At 36.5% G+C, this 20,352-nt stretch overlaps 1 protein-coding gene across 2 annotated transcripts in view; it reads right to left on the reverse strand.

Moving 5' to 3' along the window:
- Positions 1-3,225: 3,225 nt before the first annotated feature.
- Positions 3,226-20,352, reverse strand: part of PIP5K1B (phosphatidylinositol-4-phosphate 5-kinase type 1 beta) — a 109,571-nt gene continuing 92,444 nt past the window's right edge. For both annotated transcript variants that reach the window (XM_086770991.1, XM_086770992.1), the window contains 2 exons: positions 12,413-12,530; positions 3,226-3,961 (listed from right to left, as the gene is read on the reverse strand). In XM_086770991.1, coding sequence (XP_086627117.1) covers positions 3,959-3,961; positions 12,413-12,530 — 121 coding nt within the window. In that variant the 3' untranslated portion in view covers positions 3,226-3,958. The remainder of the gene's footprint in view (positions 3,962-12,412; positions 12,531-20,352) is intronic.

Below are 20,352 nucleotides of genomic sequence, written 5' to 3' on the forward strand. Positions count from 1 at the left end.
TGCAAGATGCAACAGTTGCAAGTAAAATAATAAATACGTAAAGTATACAAGTGTTAATAAGCTTACCAATGATTACTGTGTGACACGTTTTTACGTTTCTAAAACTCTCACTCAGGTAAGCAGCTGGCATCTTGCAATGCTTTAGGGAATAAGTTGTCAAGTTTCTTACCAAGATTTATATTATTTTTTTTCTTGAAGCTGAAAGTATTTTCTACCACACAAGGGGCAAAAGCCCAGACAATTCAAGTCGGTTGTGCAAATTTCAACAGAGACCTTGATATCTGTTGTAGTTAAGAGTTCTCTGTACCAAACCATATGATTTAGCTTAGCCTCTTGTCTCTTTCCAGCAGAATCCTGTGTGTTTCTTTGTTACCAGTATCATCCCTCCGACCTTCTAGGGGTTTGTGTTCCTGTTGCCTTTTGTGAGGGCAGTTTTTATAAATCAAGCAGATACTTTCTAGTTCCTTGAAGACCAACCTACATTCTTATAACTTCTGGGAGAAACTATTTATGTTTTTTTCAGCTATAGTGGTCTACATTCTGAGATAAAGCCTGTATGGAGAAATAAATTTTATCAGACTGTAGAACACATTAGCAAAGCAAACAATTCCATTTTCATAATGTGGTGGGGAGAGGGGAACGCAGCTGAAAGAACGGAGTTCTGTTGTTTTATTTAACATGTGATCTAGTAAAAGATGGTGCTTGTTTACGTTCCTATAAAAAGTGTCGGAAGATATTTTCTGGTATTACCCAGGTAGTTCCACAGTGATTTTTTTAAATAATTGTCAACAATGTTCATGTTAAGGAACTTTACAGGACACTGCTACCATCGAGGATCATTCACACAACTTCAAAAAAGGCCTGAGTTAAGGACTGACAATTTTAACAATGACTTATTAATGTTTCTCATTTTCATCCTTGTCCCTTAGGTTAACGTTGTTCACACCATAGCACTTTGGCATCATTATCTTTTTAGGCTAGTGTAAAGTAACTGTGAAGCAGTTGCAGATGCAAAATAGCTGCAGGGTCAGGCCCTATGCCTCCAGTCCGGAAAGAGTTGCTATCTTTCTTCTTGCAAGCAAATGTGCGCACCACTGGAAATGGGTCAGCAGGCGGCTTCTACAAAGAACAGGTGGAGTACACTACTGATTACTCTTTTATCACTGTCTAGTGTTCAGGGTTTGGGAAAACAGGATTGATTAAGTTATATGAGATTAAATTGCCTGAAGTATAAGAAAAGTCAACAGGAAAACAGATCTTGGGATAGGTGTAAGTATTTCAAACCACTAAGTACATGAAGTTGTTTCTTTTTCTTTTTCAACTGAGGACAACTGTTACACACTACCACCAAAGGCAAAACTCGCCCTCTGAGTGCAATGTGATTAAGTCACAGGGTCAGATATACAAATTTAGAGTTACTCCCTACCTTTCTGTAAGCAGGCATCAACCTGTGTTTTTCCCTCCTGGGCAGCTTGCAGGGCCAGAGCATTCAGATACCACTGCACACAGATAGCCCATGTCTGTGTCCTAATTCTTCAAATTTTGCACCCTGTGGCGCGTTCCATCTGCTTAGACCTGGAGAAATAGACCAATACATTACTTTAATACAGCAGGGGGTTGATTATGCCTTCTGTATGTATTTTGTTTTTACCTGACATGCACTGCCTCATCAACTTTATAGATATGTTTAGTAGTCCTTACATTTTCATCAAAGTGCTACCAATGCAAAATACCAATGCAAGGTGAAGAGAAATGAAATACTTAGGCATGAAACACACACATCCTTACAAGCTCCAGTACTCTTTGATGTTTGAACCTTTATACTATTTCATGCGTTAGCAAAAAAAATGGGTTCTAAATCACTGATCATTAACATTGCTTAGCTGTAACCCCTCTTTGCTCTCAGTGCAACCACGTAGTCACAAAAAACCTCAAAACAAAACAACACCAAAAAGCCAAAAAAAGAACTTGTAAGTGCACATGCTTTGGAGAAGGTTTTTCCAGTAGGCTCCATAGTCTAATCACAATTTCATTTTGCACGTATTACAAGACCATTTTCATTTAAAAATGACTGTGTTAAAGGGGTTGTACACAAAGGATGGCTCAGTCTCTGAATTGTTTAGTACGGAAATTGTGGGTTCGGGTGGAATTGTTGCAGTTAAGTTGTATGTCCTCTGGGTTCTTCCTAAGGACAAATGATTCAGACACTACAGTCTGCTAGGTAATTGGGAAAAAAAAAAAGTGATGTGTGTGTGCTTTATGAAGGTTAATCTGGTGCTTAAATTAAGAAATGTCATGTCTTTCCCCAAATAAGACTAAATTGAAAATATCTGCTTAGCATAGAGACACATACTAAATATGCTATACACTGTGCACGAAGGAGCAGGCACTTCACATAGATGTACAAAATGTTTGTGCTCACAGGGCATGCAGATTGGTCTCTTGCATTTCTAAGAGGAATGTTGTAGAAGAATTCTCTTGCTGAGATTAAGCAAGCTAATTTTAAAGCCTGGAAAAGAGGTAATCATGGGACATACGGTCTGTTAAGCCAGAGGCTCTACATACTTAGATTAAAAAAAGCAAAACAAAACAAACCACCTTTCAATTTCTCTATTCTGTGCATAATTAAGGAACAATACCCTCCTCCTTGTCAGGGTTATAGGATTACATCAAAGTGAAAAAAACCCACACCGAAACCTTAAATGGAAAATTCTTCAGAGGTACAAAACATAATTCTAGGAATTAAAGTGCCAAATTCTGTTTTTGTCAATCCAGCAGGTTTGCTACACTTAGTCCTGGAATAAATGTTATTACCAATAACTTCTATAAACTTTCAAAGTGACAGCTGTGTAGTTTTTAAATATACCACCGCATTGAAGAATGAAATCTAAGATTGATGGTCACTGGTGTTTGGGATTATCTTGCTGCTGCTAGGGAAACATAGGAAACTAGAATAGTTTCTATAGGTGTCTTAAGATGATTGTCCATACTGAAAAACCTGACATTCTTTTATGAAGCAATGCCTGTTGAATATGTTCCTTTGTCTTTTCTGCCCTAATTTCAAGATTCCCTTCTTCATTATAGAGCTGTCAGAAGATAAAGACAGATGTCCTGTTATAGAGTGATTGTCCTATCTCTTGAGATGCCTCTCAAGACCATGTTGAAGGTAGGGAGACACCAGAACAGTAAGTCCTACACAGATCAAGAGCAGGTTGACAACTGTGGTAAGTCTTGAGAACAAAATATTTTATTCATCAATAAAACTATAGTTTACAGTAGTATTTACTAAATAAATTATATAATTTCTCTTTTACAAGAAATAAACTAAAATAAAAAATATTTCAAAGATAATAAATGTACACAACATAAGGCTTTGTTATAAATAACATTTTTTTCTCCTTTTCACCAACAGTGAAAATATCTTTAGAGGCTCATTTTCATATAGTATGTGCAGAGGTTAACCTTTACACTTGCATGACATCAATTCCCATTTCCACTCACATGGACCTAAGTGATTAGAACTGAAGGGTCAAAAATAATTTTATTCACCACTGTGCTTATTTTTAAATAGGTAAAGCAGACAACAGATTTTACTTATGCATAGTTACAGAATGCATGCAAATAAAACCACTAGAGAGCCGATAAGAAAATATCGCTTTCAGGTCCAAAAAAGGTGATTGGCAATATAGTAGAAAGCAGCCTGCATGCACAGTTCTTCACAGTTCAGCAAGCAGCAGCAGATGATAGCAGAGTATGGAATGTTTCATGTCATTTTTGCCAAGTCCATTGATCATTTCTGTGATTCAAAGATCCTGACACTTCTTAGAACAAGTTCAGTTGATTACTATTCTTTGTCTGTTAGGCTTAGCAAATTCCTTCTTCTTAAATCAGGAGTGCAGAAAGTGCTCTTCATTAATCATGGTCACTTCTCTTAGTTTTATTCTTTGTGTATTCTTTGTTACTGGAAATACAGAAATTACAGGTCAAGTCAAGAGTTGTGTTTGTTTTCTTACAGTATTATAAGCAGGTAACATCTTTCTTCCTCTAAGAAGGCTGCTGCATAATTTGGCTTTGATCCTTTTCTTACCTTGCCCCCAAATCAAAAGCATCAAGTTTCTTTTCTTGTACAACAGCTAAGACCTATGGTTTTGCACTACGCTTATGTTACATAAAATGGAACCATTTGCTGCTGCAAAATGCTGAACACTCTGGACAGCAGAGAAGACAGACCAAACTGAGAGTGCTCAGCAGTTCACAAGAGCTTTTATTACCTTGAAGAGTTGACTGGAGCCTTTGTTACTTAAAAGTGCTAGGGGAAAAACTGCAGTCTCCGTACATCATGTGTAAGAGTCATGTTAGCTTCTGCACGATACCCTTCCCCAGTTGAAAAATCATACCTATTCAAAAACTTTCAGGCACAACTAATGTTCCAGTCAAAGTCATAGCAATCACTTTTTTTACAAAACAATTACTTAATAATGTTAATGAATTAGAGATTTCTACAGTACCTTCTACAGAAGTAGCAGTTACATAATACAAATAGTTGATCCCTCCTTAGCATCTCTATGGAGTCACAGATGAATTGAAAAGAAACTGTTCTTTGCTGAACACCTTATTACTGTGACTCAAACTAAGGATAAACTGACAGCTGAAGAAAATGTTGCAGTAAATTGAATGCATCTCAGCTAATGTATCCAACGTGAAGCAGGGCACAAAACCAAAACCAAGACATCTACAGTGACCTTACTCTAAAATCTTTTTTAAAAAAATATAATGAAGGCGTAAGTTCCCATTTATTAAAGAGATTTTTAAAGTCACCTTTAAATTGTACTTTCCTTTTCTAGATTTAACTAATCTTTAAACAGTTCAACAGCAATCTAATCTTGACTGTGAACAACAGCAAAAAATCTCCAAAGGTATTTTTAAAGCTTATCTCAGAAAAAGGTAACCAGTAGATTTAAATCAATATTTTAGTTATGACTTCTAGCACTAGACATTCAACCTTGAAGAATGATATTTCAATATTGTTCTGTGGCAACCTTTAAACTTCCTGTGTCGTGCACCAGTGTTAGGGTGTTCATAATCACTGATGCTAGCAAGCACAGTGCTAATTTCTCAGAGACTTTTCTCTCTCTCTCTAGATAGCCACTGCCTAGCAATGAAAGTCTACCTACTGCCATCTATTTCAAGGTGCAGGACATTATGCTTGAACCAACTCTGTAATCACTGCACAACTTTTGGGGTCAGTTTGATTTCAGATATAAGAAACAATATTTTGTGATAGAGGCTGAGTTTGGCCGTAGCAACTGGGTCTGAAATTATAAAAAACAAGTAAGTGACACTACAGGATGCATTCCTGTAATCACTGTCCGAGATGTCTCACGCTGAGTATGTAATGGATTTACAAAGTTTGAGCCTATTTGAGGCTTTCTGTATTTGAGCATTTTTGTGCTCCAGTTCTTTTTCATGGATTTGTTTCAGAGATGATTGATTTCCTCATATGGTGCATTAAAAGCCTTGGGGCATGCGAATGTGCAGTTTAGTAACAATATGTGCTGGCGTTTTAGCACTTGTTTTACTCAGGTAATGTATTACTTGTAATTTGAAATGGTACCTTTGTAATCTAATCAAGCACATAATTCCCATATCTGATTTTCATGCAAGGGTGACTGAAACATTGCTGGTACGTTGCTTCCTACAAAGTGCTGCTTCTGGAAGAACACTTCTGCCAAACTATATTCAAGTGCTTGGTTATTGTTTCACCTCACACCAGTTCTACGAGAGACATGGGTCTCTTTTTCCTCTCTTTTTTTTTTTTTTTTTAGGATCATGCATGCATGGATACAGGGATAAGGTAGATAACAGAGTTATTTTACTGCATAAAACAAGTAGGTTTGCCCCCTTCAGCCTTAATTAAAAAGAATTCTCCTTTGAGGAAAGAGTACTTGATTGGTTTCAGTATGCACACATAACATTTTAAGCATTATTCTGCTCTCAGGGGAAAGATATGATGTCTGTAAGGCAGGAGGTCTGAATTCTCTCCTCACAGTCCCAGAATCAATGTTCAATCTACCAAGCTTTTCACCAGTACCTTCAGCAGAAATGATGATGCAAAGAAGCTGAAGCCTCCAGAAAGAGCAACATACCAAAATTTGAGGTATGCAGCACAGTGTAACTGTGTACTTATTAGCTTGTTTTCACATGGATCCTGCCTGGGAACTGCTTTAATTTCAGCCACACTTATTACTGCTCCACAACAGCGCCCTGAAGAAAACTACAACATGATTAGAATTGAATCAAATGTTATGAAAGACCAAGAAGCAAAATATTTTGGAATGAAAACCAAACACCTCATCAAGGATTATGGTGGAAGTACAATCCCCTAGCCAAAGTTGTATCTGACTAGGATTCTTCATTCAATCAGAGCTAGGTGGGAATTTTCTTGTTTGAAATAAGAGTTTATACTAGATGAGGGAGCTTAGCATGCTAAACTGAAAACAGCTGAAGGGATAGAACTATTTGCAAGAGAAAGCAACTGTGAAGATGACGAGCTAGACAGTAACCTGGCCGTTGGAAGGGTATGAATATGAACTAGGAAATGCTCAAAGAGACAGGCTTTAATACAGAACTACAGGAGTGAGAACAGAAGAAATGAGGAAGATCCCTAAAGAGTAAGAGGAGGCAGACAGTTTTGACAGCTTCTAAACAGGTATTTTATAGACCAATATCTGTAAATCTGCTTATCTATGCATCTATAGCAACTTTGAAATACAAAATTAATCTTCAGTGATGTTTTAAGACTTCAAAATCCTATAATAAAATTGGCATTTGGACACAACATAAGTAATTCTAAATGTAATAATATTATCTATGCAATTCATCTGACACAAATCATAGCTACACTAACCAGACTCTAAATATGCTGAACTTGCTCATTACTTTTATTTTACTGAAGACCTTATTAATCATTTTCAACCATGTCCTCAGTGGTAGTGACTTCTAAATTACATACAAATTTTGTGAGCCCCTCCTGCAGCAACAGGAGGCAATGCTTTACTTCCACATAACAATCCCTGTACTGCCTAAGTAGCTTTCATTATAGTTAAATATTCAGAAGTGTTCTTCAAGCAAAATAGTTCGTTATTAAATCCTATAGGCAGGGCATATATTTATTTAAATCCTGTATTTACCACCAGATGACTTAAGATGTACAGCATCACAAGGGAGCAAACTTCAAAGTTTGTTGCTATTTACATGCATGTATGCATGGTTTTGTTCCACTGCAAGTGTAAAGGAAATCAAGCCTACTTGTAGTGAACCAATTAAAGTAATTCTTAAGCCTTACTACTCTGATTTTGTTTATACAGTAGTTTGTCAAAATAATGTGTCAGCTACCTTTATGAGTCATTTCAGGGGTAGGCTAAGAAAAGAGTGGAGTAGTTCATAATTGCACATGTTGCTCTTTCAAGGACAGAAAACTCAATCAAAGAATTTGGGACTTCACTGCAGAACAGAAGGAACAAGGTGACTAAGTTATTCCTTACTTTGTAAGTGAAATGATAACTTTCAAGATACTCCATTTTAGGTACCAGTCCTTACTAGTACTGGACTAAGGTCTTCAGGATCGGTTGCACTTGCTGATCTCTCTTGAAGAAACTTTTACAGGATTGGGCTGGAACACAGTAGACTTCTGTATTCGACAGCATTTGCTGACATCTAATGCTTTTCTGGCTATATATCAGCTGACACTGCCTGAACTGACACCAATAAATAAGGCTTCAGGGGAGTTTTAAAGAGACTAAGTTTATTTCCAGAGAAAGAAGGAAACATTGTTTTACTCTATTGTTTTGTGTATTTTTACATCAAAGTGCTAAATAGAATAGTGTCACCTTCTCTGTTACTGGCTTACTTACAGGACATCTGTTTATCTCAGACAGCATCTTTTCCTTTTAAGTATCTGATCTATCATTGTATTACATATTCATAAAAACAAGAAACTTTGAATGTTTTAATTCTCTGCAGAGAAACATTTCAAATTTCCAACTATTTAATATATCTGCTTCTATCTTTCTCTAATCTTTAATTAAAAATTAAAATTATTTTTATAGAATATTCAATAGTTGTTTCCCACTGCATGGTACTAGAAATATATGGAAATAATTTAGATTGGCTTATACATACTGCTAAGTGCAGATCATGGTTAGTCATATTTTATTCATAAAAGCTAGATTTCTTAAATTACTATCTGGGTTAGAAGATTTAAAAGAAAATAAACCAATGGAATTTTGAAGTAAACTTGGACACAAGGATGTTCCTAACAGTGCTGCTCAGAGTGGCAGATGCACAAAATGCTGGTTTGCTGAACCTGGTCTTTGCTCAGAACTGAGGAGCTGTGAGCTCAGACCAGCCCTTCGGTTGCAATCTCAAGATGTCCCTGTACCTGTGTCCTGGAACAAAAATTCTTGCTGTTACTAGGTAAATTATAAATTTCTTACATCAGCTGCACAGTGTGAGTCTACATGGTGTTCCCTTAATGTAACATCCCAAAAACAGTGCTCTTACCTGTAACATGATTTTTTTTTTTTATACAATCTCTGCTCAACTCCACCTTACTTGATTGTCTGAATTTGTACACAACACTGTTCAGCCAAATGCCATTTTAAGCTGGTTTTTTATAATAAGTTAACACAATGTAATTTTACTACGATGTCTTTTTTTTTTTTCATTCATAGGATCAAAAATTCATAGCTCTTAATTTAACAGAGGACTAAAATTTGTCCTAGAAGTTTAGCATTTCAAAGCAGGAGGCAAAGACATCAAAAGATTAGTGGAGTGACTGAAATTAAGCAAGTAAAGATATTTTTCATTATAATATCTAGTGAGTAAGACAACAGCAGCTTGCCTTGCAACAGAAACACAGACAAGGGTTATTAACTATGTGTTAAAGGAAAATCTGAGAATGCCATTTAAAGCTACATTTTCTCCTCATGCTTTTAAAAGGTCAAAATGAATCTTGTAGCCTTTTCAATTGAGGCTTAAATGAACTAATGCAAACATCGTTTTGCTTTATTTTTGAGAAATACATTAGAAATGACTGACCTGTTCCTAGTGTTTTTGAAAACACGCATCTTTGCCTTCTAGCCTGCATTTAGTCATTCTCCTATAAAAATAAAACTGCCTTCTGCCTCAGTAGCTGTGAATCAAATTGATAACACACATCACTGATCCTTTAGTATCAGACTTTCTCAATCAGAGGCTAACGCTGAAGCATATTGGGGGGCATTAAGAAGTAAAAGATTAGTGCATAAAACGGTATCTTATTCCTCTTTCTTCCACAAACACCTCAGCATACACATAGGAGTACATTTGATTAAATTACAGCTCACTTCCACAGCAATCTCAAGATATTTAAGGAGGCATCAATACAGTGTGTGGGACAGGACCAAGAAGGCAGGGGGTAAGTAATTTATTAAGATAAGTTTGCCACTTAAGTAACATGTGCTTCGCCACAGCATCCGGTTGCTGAGGCAACATGTCTTTCCTGTGTTTCTGCTTAACTGCTCACATGTATGAACAACCTCTTCTCCTTCTTGATATTTCTGGCCAATTTCAGTTCTAGCTGAGCCTTAGCCTTCCTGTCTGCTTCTCTGCATGCCCTAGCAAGGTTCTTGTAGTCCTCAGTGGGTATTTGGCCACCTTTTCATAGCTGGTATGCTTCTTTTTTGCTTTAAAGCACACTCAAAAGCTCATGTTAAGCCAGAATGGTCTCTTGTTCTGCCTCTCTCCTTTCCCTTTTTAGGCAATGGACTGTTGTTTTGCTTCCAGGAGGCTGTTGCTTAAAAACTCAAAAGTCAAAACTCACAGCACTCACAAGCTCCTTTGCCCTCCATGTACGCTTCCCATGGAATCCCTCACACCTGGGTCCTGAGCATATTGAAGCTGGCTCTTCTAAAATCCAAGGCCTTTATCCTTCTACTGGTTTTCAGTGTGCTCAGCAGGATCTTAAGCTCCACAATGTTTTGATGGCTGTATCCAAGGCTATCATTGGTAGTCATGCTGTCAAGTAAATCTTTTTGGTTTGTGAGCAGTAAATCTAACAACGCACTGTTCACAGTTGGTATGTCCAGCACCTGTAGCAGGAAGCAGTCCTCATGTGTTCCAGGAATCTCATGGACAACTCGTCCACTGCTGTGTTATTCTCCCAACAAATAGCTGGGTAATTGAAGTCACCCATGAGGACCAGGTTCTGTTGGCCCAATACTTTCCTGAGCAGCCAAAGTTTTGTCAGCCTTGTCATCTTGGTTGGAAGGTCAATAATGGATACTAAATATAAGAGTGTCCTTGGTGATGAACCATCTAATCTTGATCCAAAAGCATTCAACAGAACTTTTGTTGTCTCCATAGCTTACATCCATATACTCAAATTTCCCTTTCTTTAGGAAGTGCAACTCCCCCTCCTCTTCCTACATTCCTATCTTTCCAAAAGAATTTGTAGCCATCCATTGTGGTCTTCCAGTCATATAAGTCTTCCCACCAAGTTTCTGCAATTCCTAACACATTGTAACTCTCATACTGGCATAGAGTTCCAGTTCTTCCTCCTTGCTGCCCAGACTAAATGTTTTGGTATATATGCATTTGAGGTGGTTGGACTTAGGGTGCTTGCCTTTGTAAAGGGCTGGGAAGCATTCCCTACTACTCTAGTAGGTGTGCCCATCCACTCTGTGGCTTATGAATATGCAGGTGTCACAGGTCTGGATCCTACAACTTCATTAATTTAAAGCACAACTCACTAAGTCAGCCAATCTGCTAGCAAGGTTAGGCTGCATGTGATTACTCATTTGTCCATTTCCTGTAACATTTTAGGATTTGTGAGTCTCTCTTTACAGACAATTAATGTCAACATTGTATCAGCAACAAGCCCAATTAACACTAGTCCTACAGGAAGAGGTTGATTTAATGGACTACTTGAGGTCACAGTTAATTCTACATCTAACTGGCCACTGGTACTTGCTGCTGTCTTGTTTCAGTGGCCGTGGGGATAGACAACAACTCCCCTAAGTGTGCTGGACTATTAAATTAGAGACTACTGAGTGGGAACTGTATATATTCAAGCATTGCTGGCTAAAAAGAAGAAAAAAAAAAAAAAATCAGTGGTACAGCCTACAGAGAAACAGCACTGGGAGCAGACACAAACATGTGACAAACATGTTTCATCTTGACACCAGAAAATTTTTTTTCAACATGATCAATCAATCACTGGAACAACCTCTACAGGCATGTGGTAGAGTGGCCATCACTGGAGGTTTTCAAGATGTGACAGGACAGGGAGCTAGATAATCTCATTCATGCTTTGTTTCCCAACTGAAAGGTTGGACCAGATGATCTTTTAAGGTCCCTTCCAACCTGGGCTGTTCTATGATTCTATGATATTCTGGATCTCTTAAGACAAAAATCAGAAAACTCTAGAGATAAGAAAAATAAAGAATGCTATGAACTTTTATCTACAAAGGAAACAACCATGCTTGTGTGAAATATTTATTAGAAACTGAGTGAACAGACTTTCCTTTTTGACACTTCCTCTCTAGTAAAATTCTTGCCACAAAAGCCACATACACTTACTTATGAAAATAGAAGGAAAATATTACTAAGAACATATCAGAATTGTTTAATTTGTGCTTTAGGAAAACAAGCCTTTGGGAAAAAAAGCCAAGCTTAACATATCTCCTTCCTATACTTATACTGAGACTTTTCAAAATGGCCTAAGAGAAACTTCACTCAATTTGAAATGGAGCTGGGTGCCTACTGCCTTTATGTCTGTGTAATGAGCTGTAGGTATCAAAAGAATTTTTAAAACACAGGTGATCCGAAGACAAGCAAAGATGTGGACCTGAGCTTATCTTTCAGCAACCAAATAAACTGCTCACTAGGAAGCAAAAGAGCAAAGATACATTTTTAATCATATTCCAGCCACCGCAACTGGACAACCCTTCAGAGTAGAAAGGGAAGCCATTAATAAATGTCATATTGAGCTCTACTTCACTGGCTTCAAAATCACTTATGTAAATACAGAACTTTCCTCTCTGAGAAAATTTAATTGCTACATTGTGGAATATTCACCATGAAGAGGAAAGATTTTTTTTTTCTTTTTTTCTTTTTTTTTCTCCTATGGAAAACAAATAATAGGAAAAAAAGCCCCTACTATTAGAGTAAAAACTGAAAGGCATTTCAGCATACTTCATTATTACCACAATAATTAATAGGTACATAGATTCTTGACAGATCTGGTTTGACAAGTTACTTAAGCATATGTCTCATATAAGAAACACCTCAATAAACCTCGTAATCTTGAAGTTAAGCACGTATTTTAGTCAAAGTGGAAAAAAAGCCAACCAGAAACAGGTTGATAACTTACTAAGTAAACATCCAAAACTGAAGCATTATCATTTTCCATTTCCAGTGTGCTCTGTTCTGAAGTCAAATAGATGGCGCTGTCTTCTAAAGTGATTGTTGAACTTGAAGGCAACCCTTTACTGCAAAAAGAAGGGAGACTACAGTCAACCAAAAATACAACTTACAGAGAGCTCACTTATAGCTGAAAATCTTAAAATGTTTCTCTCTCAAATGTAAGAGCTTAAAATACTTGGAAAGATGGAATGCAAATGGACAAATACAGATGTGTTGACAATGACTAGATAACAAGCAGCCTGTATTGGACTAATGCACACAAACCACAGTGTCTACTTTTGCATTAATTAAAAATTTATCAGGAAGTAACACTGTTCCTGAACTGTAATATTTATGTAAATAATGGAGCAATGTGACAGTAAATGTGGGATAATTTCATTAACTTCAGAAGAAGTTGCTCCCACATGGTGTAAATTCTGGCAGTATCTCTTAATTCAGAAGAGAGGAAAAAAGATTCGGTAATTAGGCACAGTAGCACTGGACTTCCTCATGCAGGGATCACTTGCAGCCAACAGTTCAGAAGGGAAAGTGGGAGAAGAGCAAGAGTGTACTGTAATTAGTACAGCTCTACAAGGAAGTGGTGTTTACAGAGCAGGTGCCCTGTATTATTTCATTCATAGACAGGATTTTTTGTTCTCTGCTACCCAGAAAGAATATGAAACTGCAAAAGCATCCACGCTGGAATCTTGTTTTGTTTTGTGAACACACTTGGAAACACCAGGCTGAAACTCTCAAAGGTGTTCTAATGGAGTTAGGTGCCCATTATCACCTGTCCTCTCTAGCTGCCAGAAACTAACAGACTCCAGGCTGCCTTGAGAACTCAGCTGTCAGTTTTGCAGAGACATATTTTAAAAGTTCTTACCTATGTACACACAAGGTGAAAAGCAAACAATTCTGCACTATAACTGGTTATCAAAACACAATTACAGCCATCAGTCCAGAAATGACAAATTTCTCCTTTCCTTTGCAGTACTTTGTAGTTTAAGTATGTTTTGGTTGGGTTATAATTTCAGAAAAGGCAAAGCTAGCATGCAAAGTAGAAAACAAATTCAAACGTTCAACAAAAGAATGAGTTATCAGTCACCTTCATGTTGAATTAGTATTAAGTGCACAGCATTAAATTTGCCACATTACAATTTTCCTTTTATTATATAGTGCATTAGGCATCTTTTCAAAAGCAAAACAATTTTTTTTTTTTTTTTTTTTTGTCCCAAGGGTGACTCAGCTCCCGCTGATTTAGTAGCACTTTTCTGACACGTGTTACTTGTGTTCATGGAGCAACATTTCAGTCACATCAATTTTCTGCCAATGCCTCAATTTTACTGAAGGGGAGAGGGCAGAAAGCAAGGGAAAGAATGGGCTGTTGCCAAAGGCTAGACTATGTTTTATCATCTCCCACAAAATAAGCTCTGGCATGAAAGATACTACTCTTGGGAAAAGGGTGGGGGAGCGGGGATAGAGTCACTTTTGTTTGCAGAATTTTGAGGTCTGCTGTTGCACAGTTAGGCCTCTGAATGTGCAAAGGCCCATATATTAAAACAATATGACACAAGATGAATGTGCAGTAAGCAGCTACTACTGCTATAAAAATATGCAAACTCAGTATTGTGGAAAATAGCTCTGTATTACTAACTGCAAAGCAAGTCAGGCACGCTGTGGTGTATACCTGGCTTTCATTTCTGCACCAGGTTAGGTTTAAAAGCAAAAAAAAAAAAAAAAAAAAAAAAAAAAGAATCCAAATAGTTATTCCTTTCAGGCCACATCACTGACACCTCTACTGCTGTTATTTTTAACTACTGTCACTTCCAGAAAACCTCTCAAGCCTGTATTCAGGATGAGGTGAGGATTCTGCAATTCACACCAGTGGCATTTTATTTTATATCCTCCATGTATCAGAAGACTTAAGGCCTAGTCCTGTTGTTTCAGTTTAAGTCACTGGCTTAGTGTGACGCTTACTTTGCTTCCTCTATTCTCTACTTTTCCATTAGAAGGCACTGTGCTTCTTTTCCTCTTAGTTTGTTAAATTATAATCTATGTTGCTTCACAGCCTGCTGTGGATAGCAAACAGCAGCAACGTGAGTTCAGCACTCAGTCTCGGGATTGTTAAACTGCTGGTTTTACCTATAACATAGGTAACAAAGACAATGCCATCTCCTCTTTGGAGTGTGCCTCTTTTTTTTTTTCCCTACCCGTTGCAGAAATAGAGTATGAAGTCAGGGAGCAAATTAGGGTTAAAACAAACCCAGCATGTTAAGAGAAGTCAAAGAGAAGCTCATATAAATGTCACAATTTTGTTATTTAGTAGTAAACTTCCTAGAAGAGAGATTTAATATACAGAAGCAAATATTATATTAAATATATATGGACAAACAGAAAGAAAACTGAGAAAAGCAGCAGAAGAAAATACAAAGATACAGTAGGCTTACATACAGAAAACCAACAGTGACTGAAATCCCTTGAACAAAATCATGCATAAAAGAAGAGGATGAAACAACACGGATGCAAGTCCACCTTTTTTCTTACGAAGACACACAACTCACTTGTAGATAGCAGTCCCCTCCTGCTGTGACTTTCACATTGAATAATTAGAGATAAACTCTGCAAGTAAGAAAGACTAATTTCCTACATGAAGAATTGTTTACTAAAACGATTTTTGTTTGGTTTTTTTTTTTCTTTGTGTAATTGTTTATTTAAAGAGAGTAAGAAAACTCTCAGAAGACAGATCTGTCTTTCATATACTTTAAGTGCAATAACGGGAGGTTTTTCCTCTATTCAAAGAACATGAACTGTCCACTTTGGGAAGCTAATCTGTAATGCATATAAAGGAGAAAGTGGAAATTTCAAGTCACTGCCATCTTAATTTGCTTTTGGAGCCCACACTGGTGTCAGTATGAAAGCAACCACTTTTGCCAGGAGCTGAACTCTGCTGCAACTGCAGTATAGTGCTTATGTGTAATAATGTAATAGCACCTTCTTAGTTCCAGCTGCTTAGTTAGAAATAATTTTCATGGCAGAATACGACAGTTATTTTGTTTGTTGTCATTGCCTTGCAATGACAGCATGAAGAACATGCACCCCAACTGGCTAAGTGACTATGAACTACATGAAGATATACATAAGAACAAGATTTCCAATTTTCCTATGAAAAAGGGGAAAAGCAAAAAGCTTTTGTTTTTGTTTTTGTTTTTTTTGAAGGTCTCATCCTTAGTGTTAATGTGGGTACTGTTTTAAGAACTACTAAATATTCTGGTCTTATGCTGAAGTGAAGACAAAAGCCATACTCTGGCCTTCTAAATTAGCACACTTCGACACATTTAATAAAAAACTAGGCTCAAGTTCTCTTCCTCTTGAGTAGAAAATAAAATAAAACCTTCATTTTCCGAAGTCCTTCTAAAATACTCTCTTGGACACAAGATGCAAAAAAAAATCCTCATTCAAATTAGCTCAAAAATTTAAAGATAATGAAGTATTGCTACTTGCAGTTATGAAAAATGGGATATTGGGCACAAGATCTTCAGCAGGAACAATTAAATTATACTGATTTTCTGCAGATATGTAGAACAGCATAACTTTTACACATTTTACTCTAAAGATGACATATGTAAGACTATCACGTTTCTAAGGAATAAAAGAAAAAAATTACACTTTCTCAAGGAACTAGCATAACCAGGCAGGATTATAAAAAATAAAATTGCAATAATAATGAGTAAAAAAAAAAAAGTCAAAAGACTTGTGTCCTTCAAACCTCCCCAAATTTTAATTACTATTTCTGTCCTTCATATTTTATTTACACTGAAATGACAGTTCTAGAAATAAAAGACTTCTGTTTTCCTCATGAAAAAATAAATACGCCTCATCATAATGTGTCTACTTGCAAGGCAGCCTGAAGGACAGGTAGAACTCCCGTCTCCTTTCCAAGTCACTGTGCAGCCTTTGAAGAATGGCAGAAACAGTGGCAGGTAGTAACAACGGACCAAAGTAGAAGTTTGAGATGCATTTTTATTTTAGTTGTTTGGGATATTTTTTTCTCCTGTAGTGTGAAGGACAGCTCTTGTAGGAATATAATTATCAGCTTCTTTCAGATAGTGCCAAAATACAACTGCCACGAATTAGAATGAGCCACTTTGTCTCCCCCATTGTGAAAAGTTGTAATAAAAATAGGCTTTGATGTCTATCTTTGGATGTCAAATATGCTTTCTTGTAGCATATTCCACAGAATATTTATCCCCTAAATAGCAGCACATTTGCAATGTCCAATGTGTTTGAAAACTCTTATATAAGCTTTTGAAAAAATTATCAGCTCACTGCATCATGAGTTTTGATATTTATAATCTCTGCATATAGAAAGTAGTCAGAAAAACACCTTGTAGGCTAAATGAGCAGTAAAACTACTGTTCTAAGGTACAACTCAATACCAAATGTTGCAGAAAATCTGCCTGCATACGTATAAACATGAACAGGGAGAACAGGTATTTATGACCCGTTGAACTAAACGCATTAATTAGTCTAATGTTTACAATGCAGAAATATTATATCACCTCTAAAACTCAACCTTGCATTTCAGGTTTATAAGTTACACATGTGTCTGTGATAAAAAAACCTCCCTATTTCACTAACACTGTTGACAAACATCAAAACTACAGACATCAGAAAATAGTATGACTGAAATTTTAAATGCTGTTTAAAGCGAAGGAGTCTGACAGTGAGCCTGTGTTACTGCACTCGTGCTAATGGCAAACCATTTACGTGAATCAGTAAACAGCACAATAAGCACATCGATTTCACAACGGTCAACAAACCTATACACCTTTGTAGGTGCCAACTAAAATCATAAGACCTGTCATTTTTGTACTTGACAGATTTATGTAGTTGGAAAGAGATGGTGTACACAATTATAACTTAGGAACTCGGTCTAGATTAAAAAATACCAAGTAGTAACAGCCAAATCCACTAAGAGGTACATATCAACATGTATTAGCCCTTGGAGGGATCTACACATGAAGTTTGTTCTGAGAACCTCTGGATCCTCCTCATAAGAAAAAAAAAAAAAGGTAATTAAATTAGACTTGCAAGGATGAGTATGGAAAATGAAAAGCAGTGTGCAGAGGGACAAATTCTGTCAAGGAAACGTTTGCTTATGTATTAAATAACTACTGTTACCACTGGAGTTTCACATGCATATATCTGTGTATTTAACTGAAAAATAATTTTAAGTTTGAAGTAAAAAAAAAAAGTGCAAGTTTTCTTTCTACTTTTCAGCACCAAATTTGTTTCCAAAAACATTGCTTAAATAATTATAAAACTTCTTTTTTTTTTCTGTGAAGGACAACACTTACAATCTTTTTAGGGCTCTATTAAAATAAATTACAACAAAAAGTGCTGCAAACAGGGCATCAACAGCTGAATGGGATTAGATCCAATTAATTTACTAAGCACAGATGGAGGCATTCCTCCTTCAGTATATAGGCAGAGATCCTCCCAGGAAAGCTCACAGCAACATAAGGGGTTGCTTTTAAAATGTACCAAAAAACTCCCAACCCAAAACGCTGTTCAGACTGCAATGTCAAATTGTGTCACTCTGTCCAGGCAGTATAAGGAGGCAAAAGATCCTATCAAGTTAGAAAATATGAAAATGATAACTCACTCTTTACAGTGAGGTTGATTAAGTTTATGATAATTCTGTTGACTGGCTTACAATACGGTAGTATGTATCAAGGGAAGATAGGACAGAGAACCACAGTATGAAGCAGCATTGTGCACTTCACAGTACTGCAATTTGGTGCCAATTATGGCAAGGCTCACTGCTTTCAGATATATAGTGCTATTCTGCATTTACCACAAAGAGATTAAAAAAAAAAATCCATTCAAAAGTCATATATATGTATATTTGCTAGTGAAGGACACACTCTTGAGCCAATATTCCTTCCACGGGGCTACCATCTATGAAACCACACAGACTAATTTTCTGAAAAAATTACGTAGCTTTTACATATCAATATATACCTATAGGTTTGTAGCAGGAGCAGATAAAGGGCCACTCAAGGCTAATAACAAAACACCACACTGAATCACCTGCTCAAAGTGGACTGAGGAACTTCCATTCACAGGATTTGTCCTTTAGTCTTTATTACGTCTTTCTTCCACTGTCAGGGCCACTGACCTTTGCCTTTTGGGACAGCACTGATCCCCTCCGGGGACAGAACCTCTGCTTTACAAAATACTTGCTTATCTTACAGACTTTTGTTAAGGAAATACTCCTGCTATATCTTCTAAAAAAAATTATCTTTGTTGCTGCTTTCTTGACAGCCTTCACAGCTAAATTATTGAAAATTATTCAGAATCTTCAGTAAGGGCAAATACACTATGGCAAAATATGAAGTCACTTGTTTTGCCATGGTTACTAATAATTTCCATTTAGAATTTCTAGCCTTTATTTCATACACAAGCCTCAGAATATCAGTGGGCAAGCCAACAGTTTACGTCTGAGAATCAGTCAGCTGTCTTGCCTTACTGGCGTTAATGTCTATTTTGAATTCTTACTTGCTATATAGTACTTAATATTGAATGTAAATACCTACATGAAGAAAATACTTAATACATTAAAAGTAGTTTTCTATGCTTGAATAATACATCAGTAGAACAGCATTATAACCAAACTACTTCAAATAAGATTTATACCAAAGCAACATTAACTTTTTTGAGACGCATACATTATTAAAGATTCTCTAATATCTCAATGACTAAAAGATTAAGCGTAAATGGCTCAGAAAAATTTAAGTGGAAAAAGAACTGTATTTCTTGTTCAGGAAATCTAGATGCCTCATTGATCCCTTGGTACTTAATACTAAGGACTTATAATGCTTAACCATTTACACTGAATTCCAGGATTACTCAGTATTCCTCTGGCTATGAAAGTAACTCACATTACAACCGAGACTTCAGTGAAAAGCTAGTAGGAAAAGCAAATTTCAGACCATACACTCCACAAGACAGAGATCATTATAGTAGGTATATATATGAGGCTTAAACCATTGCAATGAAACTGGTGCATCATCCAGATTTGCTTTACACTTCACATTTGAAGCCAGAGGCTGAAATTTTATCTTTTGATATAAAATGCTTGCCCAGGACATCCATTTACATACCAAAAAAAAGACACTCTCTTCTATTTCCACAAACACTTAATAAATCAACTACAATAAACCCAAATATTAATTTCCGACACCACCAGAGAGTGGGTAATTCTGTTCACTTGGATGGAATTTCTTTCCTCTAATGCCAGCATCTATCATTAAGAAAATATCAAACTGTACAATTAAATAAAATATATATTAGTCTTTTTTTCAACAACACTTCTACAATGCTTCTTCAGTTTTATGGTCTTTAAACCAGTATTCTTCAATCTGCTTTTCTGCTAAGTCTCTTGCTCTGTTAACTTTGTCACAGTATTGTTGTTCCAACAGAGCATAATGGATAAGCAAATAAACATAAATTGTTTATTTAAGTACCCCTGAACACTTTTAGATATTATGCATTACTATTTAGATGTTATTAACTACTACAGCTGTAATCCTATAACAGGAAGAAAAAAAAAGAGAATGACACCTTAAAGCATACAACACACTTCAGATTCAACAAAATACAGCTTCTACCAGCACATTACTGAGATTTACAAATGACAGCCTTTTTTCAAATTAAATAACTGTGCTGAAACAGACAAGTACATGGAACTTCTGCATAAAAGAGCAAAAAAAATTTCTCGTAATGAATTTCTTAACAGCAACACACATGTTGTCAGCAGTTGGTAACTGAAAGTTTGAATTTCTGCAGCAGCATCATCATAGCTGCATTGATTGCCAGTTTTAAGGCAGACTTCTGGTATGGCAA

The sequence above is a fragment of the Chlamydotis macqueenii genome, chromosome Z (assembly GCF_036417535.1).
Source record: "Chlamydotis macqueenii isolate bChlMac1 chromosome Z, bChlMac1.mat, whole genome shotgun sequence".
Lineage (NCBI taxonomy): Eukaryota > Metazoa > Chordata > Aves > Otidiformes > Otididae > Chlamydotis > Chlamydotis macqueenii.